At 54.0% G+C, this 13771-nt stretch overlaps 1 protein-coding gene across 2 annotated transcripts in view; it reads left to right on the top strand.

Moving 5' to 3' along the window:
* The window catches only part of LOC122923322 (SEC23 interacting protein), a 60549-nt gene that overhangs the window by 6358 nt on the left and 40420 nt on the right, over positions 1–13771 (top strand). For both annotated transcript variants that reach the window (XM_044274107.1, XM_044274106.1), the window contains 2 exons: positions 9953–10042; positions 11211–11328. In XM_044274107.1, coding sequence (XP_044130042.1) covers positions 9953–10042; positions 11211–11328 — 208 coding nt within the window. The remainder of the gene's footprint in view (positions 1–9952; positions 10043–11210; positions 11329–13771) is intronic.

Here is a 13771-nt window from a genome sequence, read left to right on the forward strand (position 1 = left end):
ATCGCTCCCCTGATCTGGTCTAACAGGTCATTTACTGAGGGCATGCATCGGTTATGGTTACCTTGTTCAGTCTCCAGTAGTCCATGCAGAACCTTGTCCTCGGTCCTTTTTCAGGACTTCTCTGGCTGCCCAGCCACTGCATGAGGGGATCGCCACCCCCAATTCTAACATTTCCTTCACTTCCTTCCAAATCATCTGCTGAACCTCGGGTGACACTCGATCCAGCAGCTGCCGAATTGGCCTTGCTGTCCCAGAGTCCACCCGATGCTCCGCCAGAGTGGTTAGAGAAGAGCTCACATACTGGTCTCATACCCCCGTAGTTGACTGGATTGTGCTGGGGCGAGGTGATCTCTTAAAGTTGGCCTGTAACTTGTCATGGCCTCCATGAAACTCTCTGGACTGAGTGCCCCTATCATAGTAACCCTTGTACCACCCAAGGTGTTGTATCCTCTCTCGTAATCGCGTAGCGAAGCACTGGTACACCAGCAGAGTCAGACCGATCTTCCCAGTGTTCTCACACCAAGTCCAGCAGGCCCCGAGGCTGCCTGACATATAAGAGTTTAATAGGAGAAGCCTGCAGCACCTCTCTGTAGGTGGCGTTGTGGCAGAGCCTCTTCCCAAACCCCTCACCCCCCTCCGCCTCTAAGTATGTGCAGACCAACAGGTTTTAGGTTCCCTCTTTGGCTGCTGCACGCCTCAGCCCCCCTAGCGATGGCTCTCCCCGTGCCTCCTCCCTGATGCTGTTTACCTCCCCCAGGTCAGTTTCTGTCACAATAACAGGCATTGTGTTTTGGGTATTACCACTGGCAGGGGGTAGTCCTGGTGGGCCCGTTATCTTCCCTCTCAGCTGACATAGTGGGAACCTGGCTTTGGGTTATGACATTTGCCCAGTGGCACACCAACCCTGCTCCTAAGTTGTTTCCCAGCAGCACGTCCACCTGCAGGTGCCGCACTACTACACCCACCAGCCCGTGACTGTGACCCCAGTCTAAATGTAGTCGGGCTCTTCGAATGTTCAGAGATTCTCCTCCGGCCACGTTGACTAACATACGGCCGGAGGGAACAATACATTTCTCCAGTAATAGATGGTCTTTGATCAATGTGACCAAGGATCCTGAGTCGCGTAGCCCCACCGCTTCCACACACTCTACCCAGTCCGGCTGCATAAGCTGGTTTATGGTGGGTGAGGCGTCCCACCTAGTCTGGGATACTTGTCATTGTACCACACATGCCTTTTAACCTCCTCTGGCCGGAGTAGTGGAATCCTCTCGCTGTGCATTCTAGCCCCATTGCAACACCGTGTTCACAGGTTGGGAACGAGGACGGTTTGAGTCCCAACATTCCTGGGCAAAATGTCCCACGTGTCCACAATTATGGCAGGTTAACCCCTTTGCACCATTGCGGGAGGTATTTGGGAGCCTTGAGACCCTCTACCTCTTTGCGAAAGCCGAAATCCCCAAGGTGCAGATGGCAGCCCTGCTCCCAGAAATAACTGTGGAGAGGAAGGAGCTATCAGCAGTTGTGAGCGCGCTTTATGTGCCTCGCCCTATTATACGGAGGGGAGGCAGATGGCAGCCCTGCTCCCAGAAATAACTGTGGAGAGGAAGGAGCTATCAGCAGTTGTGAGCGTGCTTTATGTGCCTCGCCCTGTTATACGGAGGGGGGGCAGATGGCAGCCCTGCTCCCAGAAATAACTGTGGAGAGGAAGGAGCTGCCGGCAGTTGTGAGCGTGCTTTATGTGCCTCGCCCTGTTATACGGAGGGGAGGCAGATGGCAGCCCTGCTCCCAGAAATAACTGTGGAGAGGAAGGAGCTGCCGGCAGTTGTGAGCGTGCTTTATGTGCCTCGCCCTGTTATACGGAGGGGGGGCAGATGGCAGCCCTGCTCCCAGAAATAACTGTGGAGAGGAAGGAGCTATCAGCAGTTGTGAGCGTGCTTTATGTGCCTCGTCCTGTTATACGGAGGGGGGGGCAGATGGCAGCCCTGCTCCCAGAAATACCTGTGGAGAGGAAGGAGCTATCAGCAGTTGTGAGCGTGCTTTATGTGCCTCGCCCTGTTATACGGAGGGGGGGCAGATGGCAGCCCTGCTCCCAGAAATAACTGTGGAGAGGAAGGAGCTGCCGGCAGTTGTGAGCGTGCTTTATGTGCCTCGCCCTGTTATACGGAGGGGAGGCAGATGGCAGCCCTGCTCCCAGAAATAACTGTGGAGAGGAAGGAGCTGCCGGCAGTTGTGAGCGTGCTTTATGTGCCTCGCCCTGTTATACGGAGGGGGGGGCAGATGGCAGCCCTGCTCCTGGAAATAACTGTGGAGAGGAAGGAGCTGCCGGCAGTTGTGAGCGTGCTTTATGTGCCTCGCCCTGTTATACGGAGGGGAGGCAGATGGCAGCCATGCTCCCAGAAATAACTGTGGAGAGGAAGGAGCTGCCGGCAGTTGTGAGCGTGCTTTATGTGCCTCGCCCTGTTATACGGAGGGGAGGCAGATGGCAGCCATGCTCCCAGAAATAACTGTGGAGAGGAAGGAGCTGCCGGCAGTTGTGAGCGTGCTTTATGTGCCTCGCCCTGTTATACGGAGGGGGTGCAGATGGCAGCCATGCTCCCGGAAATAACTGTGGAGAGGAAGGAGCTGCCGGCAGTTGTGAGCGTGCTTTATGTGCCTCGCCCTGTTATACGGAGGGGGTGCAGATGGCAGCCATGCTCCCGGAAATAACTGTGGAGAGGAAGGAGCTATCAGCAGTTGTGAGCGTGCTTTATGTGCCTCGTCCTGTTATACGGAGGGGAGGCAGATGGCAGCCCTGCTCCCGGAAATAACTGTGGAGAGGAAGGAGCTATCAGCAGTTGTGAGCGTGCTTTATGTGCCTCGTCCTGTTATACGGAGGGGGGGCAGATGGCAGCCCTGCTCCCGGAAATACCTGTGGAGAGGAAGGAGCTATCAGCAGTTGTGAGCGTGCTTTATGTGCCTCGTCCTGTTATACGGAGGGGGGGCAGATGGCAGCCCTGCTCCCAGAAATAACTGTGGAGATGAAGGAGCTATCAGCAGTTGTGAGCATGCTTTATGTGCCTCGCCCTGTTATACGGAGGGGAGGCAGATGGCAGCCATGCTCCCAGAAATAACTGTGGAGATGAAGGAGCTGCCGGCAGTTGTGAGCGTGCTTTATGTGCCTCGCCCTGTTATACGGAGGGGGGGCAGATGGCAGCCATGCTCCCAGAAATAACTGTGGAGAGGAAGGAGCTATCAGCAGTTGTGAGCGTGCTTTATGTGCCTCGTCCTGTTATACGGAGGGGGGGCAGATGGCAGCCCTGCTCCCAGAAATAACTGTGGAGATGAAGGAGCTGCCGGCAGTTGTGAGCGTGCTTTATGTGCCTCGCCCTGTTATACGGAGGGGAGGCAGATGGCAGCCATGCTCCCAGAAATAACTGTGGAGAGGAAGGAGCTATCAGCAGTTGTGAGCGTGCTTTATGTGCCTCGCCCTGTTATACGGAGGGGGGGCAGATGGCAGCCCTGCTCCCAGAAATACCTGTGGAGAGGAAGGAGCTGCCGGCAGTTGTGAGCGTGCTTTATGTGCCTCGCCCTGTTATACGGAGGGGAGGCAGATGGCAGCCATGCTCCCAGAAATAACTGTGGAGAGGAAGGAGCTGCCGGCAGTTGTGAGCGCGCTTTATGTGCCTCGCCCTGTTATACGGAGGGGGGGCAGATGGCAGCCCTGCTCCCAGAAATAACTGTGGAGAGGAAGGAGCTATCAGCAGTTGTGAGCGTGCTTTATGTGCCTCGCCCTGTTATACGGAGGGGAGGCAGATGGCAGCCCTGCTCCCAGAAATAACTGTGGAGAGGAAGGAGCTATCAGCAGTTGTGAGCGTGCTTTATGTGCCTCGCCCTGTTATACGGAGGGGAGGCAGATGGCAGCCCTGCTCCCAGAAATAACTGGAGAGGAAGGAGCTGCCGGCAGTTGTGAGCGTGCTTTATGTGCCTCGTCCTGTTATACGGAGGGGAGGCAGATGGCAGCCCTGCTCCCAGAAATAACTGTGGAGATGAAGGAGCTATCAGCAGTTGTGAGCGTGCTTTATGTGCCTCGCCCTGTTATACGGAGGGGGGGCAGATGGCAGCCCTGCTCCCAGAAATAACTGTGGAGAGGAAGGAGCTATCAGCAGTTGTGAGCGTGCTTTATGTGCCTCGTCCTGTTATACGGAGGGGAGGCAGATGGCAGCCCTGCTCCCAGAAATAACTGTGGAGAGGAAGGAGCTATCAGCAGTTGTGAGCGTGCTTTATGTGCCTCGCCCTGTTATACGGAGGGGGGGCAGATGGCAGCCATGCTCCCAGAAATAACTGGAGAGGAAGGAGCTGCCGGCAGTTGTGAGCGCGCTTTATGTGCCTCGTCCTGTTATACGGAGGGGGGGCAGATGGCAGCCCTGCTCCCAGAAATAACTGTGGAGAGGAAGGAGCTGCCGGCAGTTGTGAGCGCGCTTTATGTGCCTCGCCCTGTTATACGGAGGGGGGGCAGATGGCAGCCCTGCTCCCAGAAATAACTGTGGAGAGGAAGGAGCTGCCGGCAGTTGTGAGCGCGCTTTATGTGCCTCGTCCTGTTATACGGAGGGGGGGCAGATGGCAGCCCTGCTCCCAGAAATAACTGTGGAGAGGAAGGAGCTGCCGGCAGTTGTGAGCGTGCTTTATGTGCCTCGCCCTGTTATACGGAGGGGGGGCAGATGGCAGCCCTGCTCCCAGAAATACCTGTGGAGAGGAAGGAGCTATCAGCAGTTGTGAGCGTGCTTTATGTGCCTCGCCCTGTTATACGGAGGGGGGGCAGATGGCAGCCCTGCTCCCAGAAATAACTGTGGAGAGGAAGGAGCTATCAGCAGTTGTGAGCGCGCTTTATGTGCCTCGCCCTGTTATACGGAGGGGGGGGGCAGATGGCAGCCCTGCTCCCAGAAATAACTGTGGAGAGGAAGGAGCTGCCGGCAGTTGTGAGCGTGCTTTATGTGCCTCGTCCTGTTATACGGAGGGGAGGCAGATGGCAGCCGTGCTCCCAGAAATAACTGTGGAGAGGAAGGAGCTATCAGCAGTTGTGAGCGCGCTTTATGTGCCTCGTCCTGTTATACGGAGGGGGGGCAGATGGCAGCCCTGCTCCCAGAAATAACTGTGGAGATGAAGGAGCTGCCGGCAGTTGTGAGCGTGCTTTATGTGCCTCGCCCTGTTATACGGAGGGGGGGCAGATGGCAGCCATGCTCCCAGAAATACCTGTGGAGAGGAAGGAGCTATCAGCAGTTGTGAGCGCGCTTTATGTGCCTCGTCCTGTTATACGGAGGGGAGGCAGATGGCAGCCGTGCTCCCAGAAATAACTGTGGAGAGGAAGGAGCTATCAGCAGTTGTGAGCGCGCTTTATGTGCCTCGTCCTGTTATACGGAGGGGGGGCAGATGGCAGCCCTGCTCCCAGAAATAACTGTGGAGATGAAGGAGCTGCCGGCAGTTGTGAGCGTGCTTTATGTGCCTCGCCCTGTTATACGGAGGGGAGGCAGATGGCAGCCCTGCTCCCAGAAATAACTGTGGAGAGGAAGGAGCTATCAGCAGTTGTGAGCGCGCTTTATGTGCCTCGCCCTGTTATACGGAGGGGGGGGGCAGATGGCAGCCCTGCTCCCAGAAATAACTGTGGAGAGGAAGGAGCTATCAGCAGTTGTGAGCGCGCTTTATGTGCCTCGTCCTGTTATACGGAGGGGAGGCAGATGGCAGCCGTGCTCCCAGAAATAACTGTGGAGAGGAAGGAGCTATCAGCAGTTGTGAGCGCGCTTTATGTGCCTCGTCCTGTTATACGGAGGGGGGGCAGATGGCAGCCCTGCTCCCAGAAATAACTGTGGAGATGAAGGAGCTGCCGGCAGTTGTGAGCGTGCTTTATGTGCCTCGTCCTGTTATACGGAGGGGGGGCAGATGGCAGCCCTGCTCCCAGAAATAACTGTGGAGAGGAAGGAGCTGCCGGCAGTTGTGAGCGTGCTTTATGTGCCTCGCCCTGTTATACGGAGGGGGGGCAGATGGCAGCCATGCTCCCAGAAATAACTGTGGAGAGGAAGGAGCTATCAGCAGTTGTGAGCGCGCTTTATGTGCCTCGCCCTGTTATACGGAGGGGGGGGCAGATGGCAGCCCTGCTCCCAGAAATAACTGTGGAGAGGAAGGAGCTGCCGGCAGTTGTGAGCGTGCTTTATGTGCCTCGCCCTGTTATACGGAGGGGGGGCAGATGGCAGCCATGCTCCCGGAAATAACTGTGGAGAGGAAGGAGCTGCCGGCAGTTGTGAGCGTGCTTTATGTGCCTCGTCCTGTTATACGGAGGGGAGGCAGATGGCAGCCATGCTCCCAGAAATACCTGTGGAGAGGAAGGAGCTGTCAGCAGTTGTGAGCGTGCTTTATGTGCCTCGTCCTGTTATACGGAGGGGAGGCAGATGGCAGCCATGCTCCCAGAAATAACTGTGGAGAGGAAGGAGCTATCAGCAGTTGTGAGCGTGCTTTATGTGCCTCGCCCTGTTATACGGAGGGGGGGCAGATGGCAGCCCTGCTCCCAGAAATAACTGTGGAGAGGAAGGAGCTATCAGCAGTTGTGAGCGTGCTTTATGTGCCTCGTCCTGTTATACGGAGGGGAGGCAGATGGCAGCCCTGCTCCCAGAAATACCTGTGGAGAGGAAGGAGCTGTCAGCAGTTGTGAGCGTGCTTTATGTGCCTCGTCCTGTTATACGGAGGGGAGGCAGATGGCAGCCATGCTCCCAGAAATAACTGTGGAGAGGAAGGAGCTATCAGCAGTTGTGAGCGTGCTTTATGTGCCTCGCCCTGTTATACGGAGGGGGGGCAGATGGCAGCCCTGCTCCCAGAAATAACTGTGGAGAGGAAGGAGCTATCAGCAGTTGTGAGCGTGCTTTATGTGCCTCGTCCTGTTATACGGAGGGGGGGCAGATGGCAGCCCTGCTCCCAGAAATAACTGTGGAGAGGAAGGAGCTGCCGGCAGTTGTGAGCGTGCTTTATGTGCCTCGCCCTGTTATACGGAGGGGGGGCAGATGGCAGCCCTGCTCCCAGAAATAACTGTGGAGATGAAGGAGCTGCCGGCAGTTGTGAGCGCGCTTTATGTGCCTCGCCCTGTTATACGGAGGGGAGGCAGATGGCAGCCCTGCTCCCAGAAATAACTGTGGAGAGGAAGGAGCTATCAGCAGTTGTGAGCGTGCTTTATGTGCCTCGCCCTGTTATACGGAGGGGGGGGCAGATGGCAGCCCTGCTCCCAGAAATACCTGTGGAGAGGAAGGAGCTGCCGGCAGTTGTGAGCGTGCTTTATGTGCCTCGCCCTGTTATACGGAGGGGAGGCAGATGGCAGCCCTGCTCCCAGAAATACCTGTGGAGAGGAAGGAGCTGCCGGCAGTTGTGAGCGTGCTTTATGTGCCTCGCCCTGTTATACGGAGGGGGGGCAGATGGCAGCCATGCTCCCAGAAATAACTGTGGAGAGGAAGGAGCTGCCGGCAGTTGTGAGCGTGCTTTATGTGCCTCGCCCTGTTATACGGAGGGGGGGCAGATGGCAGCCCTGCTCCCAGAAATAACTGTGGAGAGGAAGGAGCTGCCGGCAGTTGTGAGCGCGCTTTATGTGCCTCGTCCTGTTATACGGAGGGGGGCAGATGGCAGCCCTGCTCCCAGAAATACCTGTGGAGAGGAAGGAGCTATCAGCAGTTGTGAGCGTGCTTTATGTGCCTCGCCCTGTTATACGGAGGGGGGGCAGATGGCAGCCCTGCTCCCAGAAATAACTGTGGAGAGGAAGGAGCTATCAGCAGTTGTGAGCGTGCTTTATGTGCCTCGACCTGTTATACGGAGGGGAGGCAGATGGCAGCCATGCTCCCAGAAATAACTGTGGAGATGAAGGAGCTGACGGCAGTTGTGAGCGTGCTTTATGTGCCTCGTCCTGTTATACGGAGGTCAGGCAGGTGGCAGCCCTGCTCCCAGCAATACCTGTGGAGAGGAAGGAGCTATCAGCAGTTGTGAGCGTGCTTTATGTGCCTCGCCCTGTTATACGGAGGGGGGGGCAGATGGCAGCCCTGCTCCCAGAAATACCTGTGGAGAGGAAGGAGCTGCCGGCAGTTGTGAGCGTGCTTTATGTGCCTCGTCCTGTTATACGGAGGGGGGGCAGATGGCAGCCCTGCTCCCAGAAATACCTGTGGAGAGGAAGGAGCTATCAGCAGTTGTGAGCGTGCTTTATGTGCCTCGCCCTGTTATACGGAGGGGGGGCAGATGGCAGCCCTGCTCCCAGAAATAACTGTGGAGAGGAAGGAGCTATCAGCAGTTGTGAGCGTGCTTTATGTGCCTCGTCCTGTTGTACGGAGGGGAGGCAGATGGCAGCCCTGCTCCCAGAAATACCTGTGGAGGGGAAGGAGCTGCCAGCAGTTGTGAGCGTGCTTTATGTGCCTCGCCCTGTTATACGGAGGGGAGGCAGGTGGCAGCCCTGCTCCCAGAAATAACTGTGGAGAGGAAGGAGCTATCAGCAGTTGTGAGCGTGCTTTATGTGCCTCGCCCTGTTATACGGAGGGGAGGCAGATGGCAGCCATGCTCCCAGAAATAACTGTGGAGATGAAGGAGCTGCCGGCAGTTGTGAGCGTGCTTTATGTGCCTCGTCCTGTTATACGGAGGTCAGGCAGGTGGCAGCCCTGCTCCCAGCAATACCTGTGGAGAGGAAGGAGCTATCAGCAGTTGTGAGCGTGCTTTATGTGCCTCGCCCTGTTATACGGAGGGGGGGCAGATGGCAGCCCTGCTCCCAGAAATACCTGTGGAGAGGAAGGAGCTGCCGGCAGTTGTGAGCGTGCTTTATGTGCCTCGTCCTGTTATACGGAGGGGGGGCAGATGGCAGCCCTGCTCCCAGAAATAACTGTGGAGAGGAAGGAGCTATCAGCAGTTGTGAGCGTGCTTTATGTGCCTCGCCCTGTTATACGGAGGGGGGGCAGATGGCAGCCATGCTCTCGGATCAAATTTTTTTTCTGTTCAGGATGGAAACTTGGTACCAACCCCGTGGACCTCAGAAGGGACTGTAGGCCTGTTGGGTATAACCATGTACAGTTGTAAACTGTGGACAGGGAAAGGAGAGGAAGTGGCGGCCTCTACTGAAGGATAGCGGCCTCCGGAGGTCTCCACTTTATCAGTTGTCTGTTCTTAGCTTCCAGTACTCCAGGTTCCACGTCTGGTAATCTGGAAACAGCCCTAAGATGCCCGCGCACAGCTCTAACAATAGGCCGACCTTTGTGATGTGTACACTGGGTGGGGGTTGCAATCCTCTTATCACAGGGAAGATTACAATGAAGGGGGATATGTAACAGCTATGGGAATAGAACTCTGCGCCTCTAACCCTAACCCACCGCAGCCTCCTATAGAAAACAATGGTTCTAGCTAATTCTTCCACGGAGTGTATGTAATTGGAGATTGGCGTGGAATGGCTTAGACCTGGACCCCTTCCCCCAATCTCTGGGTGCCTCACATACGGTGGTGCAGCAGTACGTGCCCGGCAGAATTGTGTGCCCCGGGCAGAGCCACGTTTTGTGCTTTTTAGTGCTGCTGTGAGGTCACCGATGTCAAGCAGTTTTCCCCGCTGACCCCAGGTCCTGCTCTGGTCGTTGTGGTTGCCGAGCGCGTCTGCTGTGCAAGGTGCCCCCGGACACCTACCTCTCTCTACTCCTACTACATGAGTGTTTGTCTCTCCAGCCAGTGTGTACCCCGGGTGTACAAGCTGTATGGTCGTGGCATTAGGGGTGGTTCTTCTTGGTCTTGTACAGCTGCTGGGTGGCTGTCCTCTCTGTGCTGGTCATGAATGATGCAAGTTCTCATCTGCTGACCTGCTTGTGATCTTGCTACTTCTAGCACTCTGGTTATGCATCAGGAAGCTCAGGGTGAACCCTCTCCCCTGATACTCATGGAGGGCCTCAAGCCTGGTTTCTAATGGTTTTTTCGTCTTCTGCAGGCGGAGTACAGAAAGGCTGTGAGCAGTAACCAGTGGCACCGGAGGCTGGAATTTCCCGGAGGAGAGACCATTGTAATGCACAACCCCAAGGTACGTGTGATACTTCCCGATCCCTGCCACCCCGCAACCATCCTGATCTGTAAGCAGAGACGAGCTGTAATGTCCCCTGTGTATACAGCAGCTGTAGTTCAGCCTCCATGAAGCACCTGCCACTGGACCTCGGATCCATGGAGACGTCTTCTGTGCAGTGCCACTTTTCTATCTGATGGACGACGGATTAGTGCCAGGAGAATGTTGCCTGCCTGACTGCATTGTGCCAGCTATAATGTCTGGTGGGTGGGTGGAGGGATAATGCAAGGAGGGGGGTTTTCACGAGTCTGCCTCGGCACCTTAGTTCTTTTGAAGGGAAATCTTTAAGGAGTTGTCCAGGACTAGAATAAAATGTCTCATTTTGCAGCTCAGCTTCATTGGAGTCAATGGATTACAGCTGCAATACCACACACAACCGGTGGACAGGTGTGCTGCTATTGGGTCAACATCGGACGTCCTTTTTGTAATCCTGGACAGCCCGTTTAATGCTTCAGCAGACCCGACATCATGGCCAATTCTAAGCTTCCAACTTTCTGGGAACAGTTTGGGGAAGGCCCTTTTCTTCTCCTTGGCTGCGCCCCAGTGCACAAGCTCTATAAAGGGTTAGTCGGTTTAGTCTGGAAGAACTTGATTGGTCACACAGGGCTCTGACCTTAGCCCCGTCCATCACCAGAATGGAGTCTGCAAGCCAGGGCCGCCCCCTCCTCCAACACCAGCGTCTGCCCTCACAAATAAACTTCTGAGTAAGGTGTGAAATTTCCCACAGACGCCCTCCGAAATCTTCTAAAGAGCCTTCCCAGAAGAGCAAAGGGGGAACGACTCCATATTATAGCCCATACATGTAGAATGGGAGGGGATAATAGTTCCAGGGGATGACACCTGGAGGGGTCCAGCCTTGCATCCATATATTGTACATGACTAGAATAAGTTATTTATTTGAAAAAGACCTCCATGCTCTATTATACCCGAAGAATACAACACCCCCATGTTACGGTGTTACCTTCTTTACTATTGTCCATAGTGACCACAGCAGATATGTTCACTGTGGCTCTTATTTTGAGGTGGCCTTTATTTCCGTTTTATGTACTGCCTCTATAGCAGTCTGTTCTGCGTTTGGTGTGACAGACTGCGGCCATAAGACTTACTTGTCCTGTGTCTGCACTTGCAGGTGATCGTCCAGTTCCAGCATAGTGCCATTCCAGATGAGTGGGGCTCCCCTCAAGACGGTCAGGCCAGACCACGAGTTGTAAAGAGGGGCATAGATGACCATGATGACATTCCAGATGGTAATCTAGGGCTGGGAACTTTTTTTTTTTTTCCCTCAAGGTTGATATATTGGGTTAGGGTTATAATGATTGGAGAAGGTGCAGACAGCAAAATTCAAAAGTTTACCCCAGACTTAACTGAACAAAACTGCCCCTCTCTACACTAACCAGAGGAGATAACTTTTGGTTAGGGGTTTTAAACCGTATCACCTCTGCATTCTAAATCTCCAATTTTCAGTTGTCCCTTAGCTTGTGGGTATAGTTTAGCAGTTAACATGTCTGCCCATAACTACACATAGATACAGGAGATTCTGCTGACTAAGCCTCTCAGAATCTCCATATAGGACATTATAGAGAAGTACTGAGCAGTATAGATGTGAATAAAACACTGGAGGTGAGATATGATGCTTACTATTTGCTGAATCATGCCAGTACATCTTTCATACTCTGCATTTTACACCCCTCCCTATACATAATCTTCGATGGGCAACTGTAATCTGATTACTCAGTGAGCTACCACAGAATTAAGAGTGATGGTAGTTTGGGAAAGGGGGAGAGAATAACTGAAGAACAAGGGCATTTTTCTCTGATAAGATATATTACAAAGTTTCTTATAGTGACCATTAAAGGCCATCTAAGATAGATGCAGTAATGGTCTTCAAACCACTTGCAGCAGCATCAAATCTTCTGGAGCTTGTAGTTCTTCAGGTGCACTTCTCAGCAACTCCAGATGAAAAGACCATGGAGCGCACAGGTAATCTAGGAGGAGCATAAATGAAGCCTAATGCCCAAATTTCATTCAATTTTATTATACTCACAAAATGAGAACAATCTGAAAAGGGTCAACTAGGGTTTGTCGATTTCAAAGATATTCCCATGATAAGTGGGTTGTCCAGAGTGTGCCCATCACAGGTGCACATTGTCAGGAAGGGCACACTGGCATCATTAATGTGTCTTTCAGCCAAATAAAGCATTGGGGGTCATTTACTCAAGACTGGCGCTTCACATATCGGTCTTAGTCCCTACACACTGCAGTCATATTGACCTCAGCAGCCTCCGGAGCACAGGGATTGTTATCTCGGCGCCGGGCACTCTGCACAGGTGACAAGGTGACAAAAAAATGGCAGATTTTATTTTTTTCTGTTACAGCGTTCACTGCATAGGAGATATGCGGGTCAGGCTGTTACCTGGCGTGCTGCTGGCGTATTAGTTTGGTTTCTTGGTTAACACTAAGCCTCAGACATTGGGTGGAGAAGTGAGCCTGGAGAACTACAAGCCTCAGACATTGGGTGGGAAAGTGAGCCTGGAGAACTACAAGCCTCAGACATTGGGTGGGGAAGTGAGCCTGGAGAACTACAAGCCTCAGACATTGGGTGGGAAAGTGAGCCTGGAGAACTACAAGCCTCAGACATTGGGTGGGAAAGTGAGCCTGGAGAACTACAAGCCTCAGACATTGGGTGGGAAAGTGAGCCTGGAGAACTACAAGCCTCAGACATTGGGTGGGAAAGTGAGCCTGGAGAACTACAAGCCTCAGACATTGGGTGGAGAAGTGAGCCTGGAGAACTACAAGCCTCAGACATTGGGTGGAGAAGTGAGCCTGGAGAACTACAAGCCTCAGACATTGGGTGTAGAAGTGAGCCTGGAGAACTACAAGCCTCAGACATTGGGTGGAGAAGTGAGCCTGGAGAACTACAAGCCTCAGACATTGGGTGGAGAAGTGAGCCTGGAGAACTACAAGCCTCAGACATTGGGTGGAGAAGTGAGCCTGGAGAACTACAAGCCTCAGACATTGGGTGGAGAAGTGAGCCTGGAGAACTACAAGCCTCAGACATTGGGTGGAGAAGTGAGCCTGGAGAACTACAAGCCTCAGACATTGGGTGGGAAAGTGAGCCTGGAGAACTACAAGCCTCAGACATTGGGTGGGAAAGTGAGCCTGGAGAACTACAAGCCTCAGACATTGGGTGGAGAAGTGAGCCTGGAGAACTACAAGCCTCAGACATTGGGTGGAGAAGTGAGCCTGGAGAACTACAAGCCTCAGACATTGGGTGGGAAAGTGAGCCTGGAGAACTACAAGCCTCAGACATTGGGTGGGAAAGTGAGCCTGGAGAACTACAAGCCTCAGACATTGGGTGGGAAAGTGAGCCTGGAGAACTACAAGCCTCAGAAGGACATTGGGTGGGAAAGTGAGCCTGGAGAACTACAAGCCTCAGACATTGGGTGGGAAAGTGAGCCTGGAGAACTACAAGCCTCAGAAGGACATTGGGTGGAGAAGTGTACGGGGGAGAACTACAAGCCTCAGACATTGGGTGGGAAAGTGAGCCTGGAGAACTACAAGCCTCAGACATTGGGTGGGAAAGTGTACGGGGGAGAACTACAAGCCTCAGAAGGACATTGGGTGGAGAAGTGTACGGGGGAGAACTACAAGCCTCAGAAGGACATTGGGTGGAGAAATGTACGGGGGAGA

Source organism: Bufo gargarizans, unplaced genomic scaffold (assembly GCF_014858855.1).
Source record: "Bufo gargarizans isolate SCDJY-AF-19 unplaced genomic scaffold, ASM1485885v1 original_scaffold_1468_pilon, whole genome shotgun sequence".
In the NCBI taxonomy this organism is placed as follows: domain Eukaryota; kingdom Metazoa; phylum Chordata; class Amphibia; order Anura; family Bufonidae; genus Bufo; species Bufo gargarizans.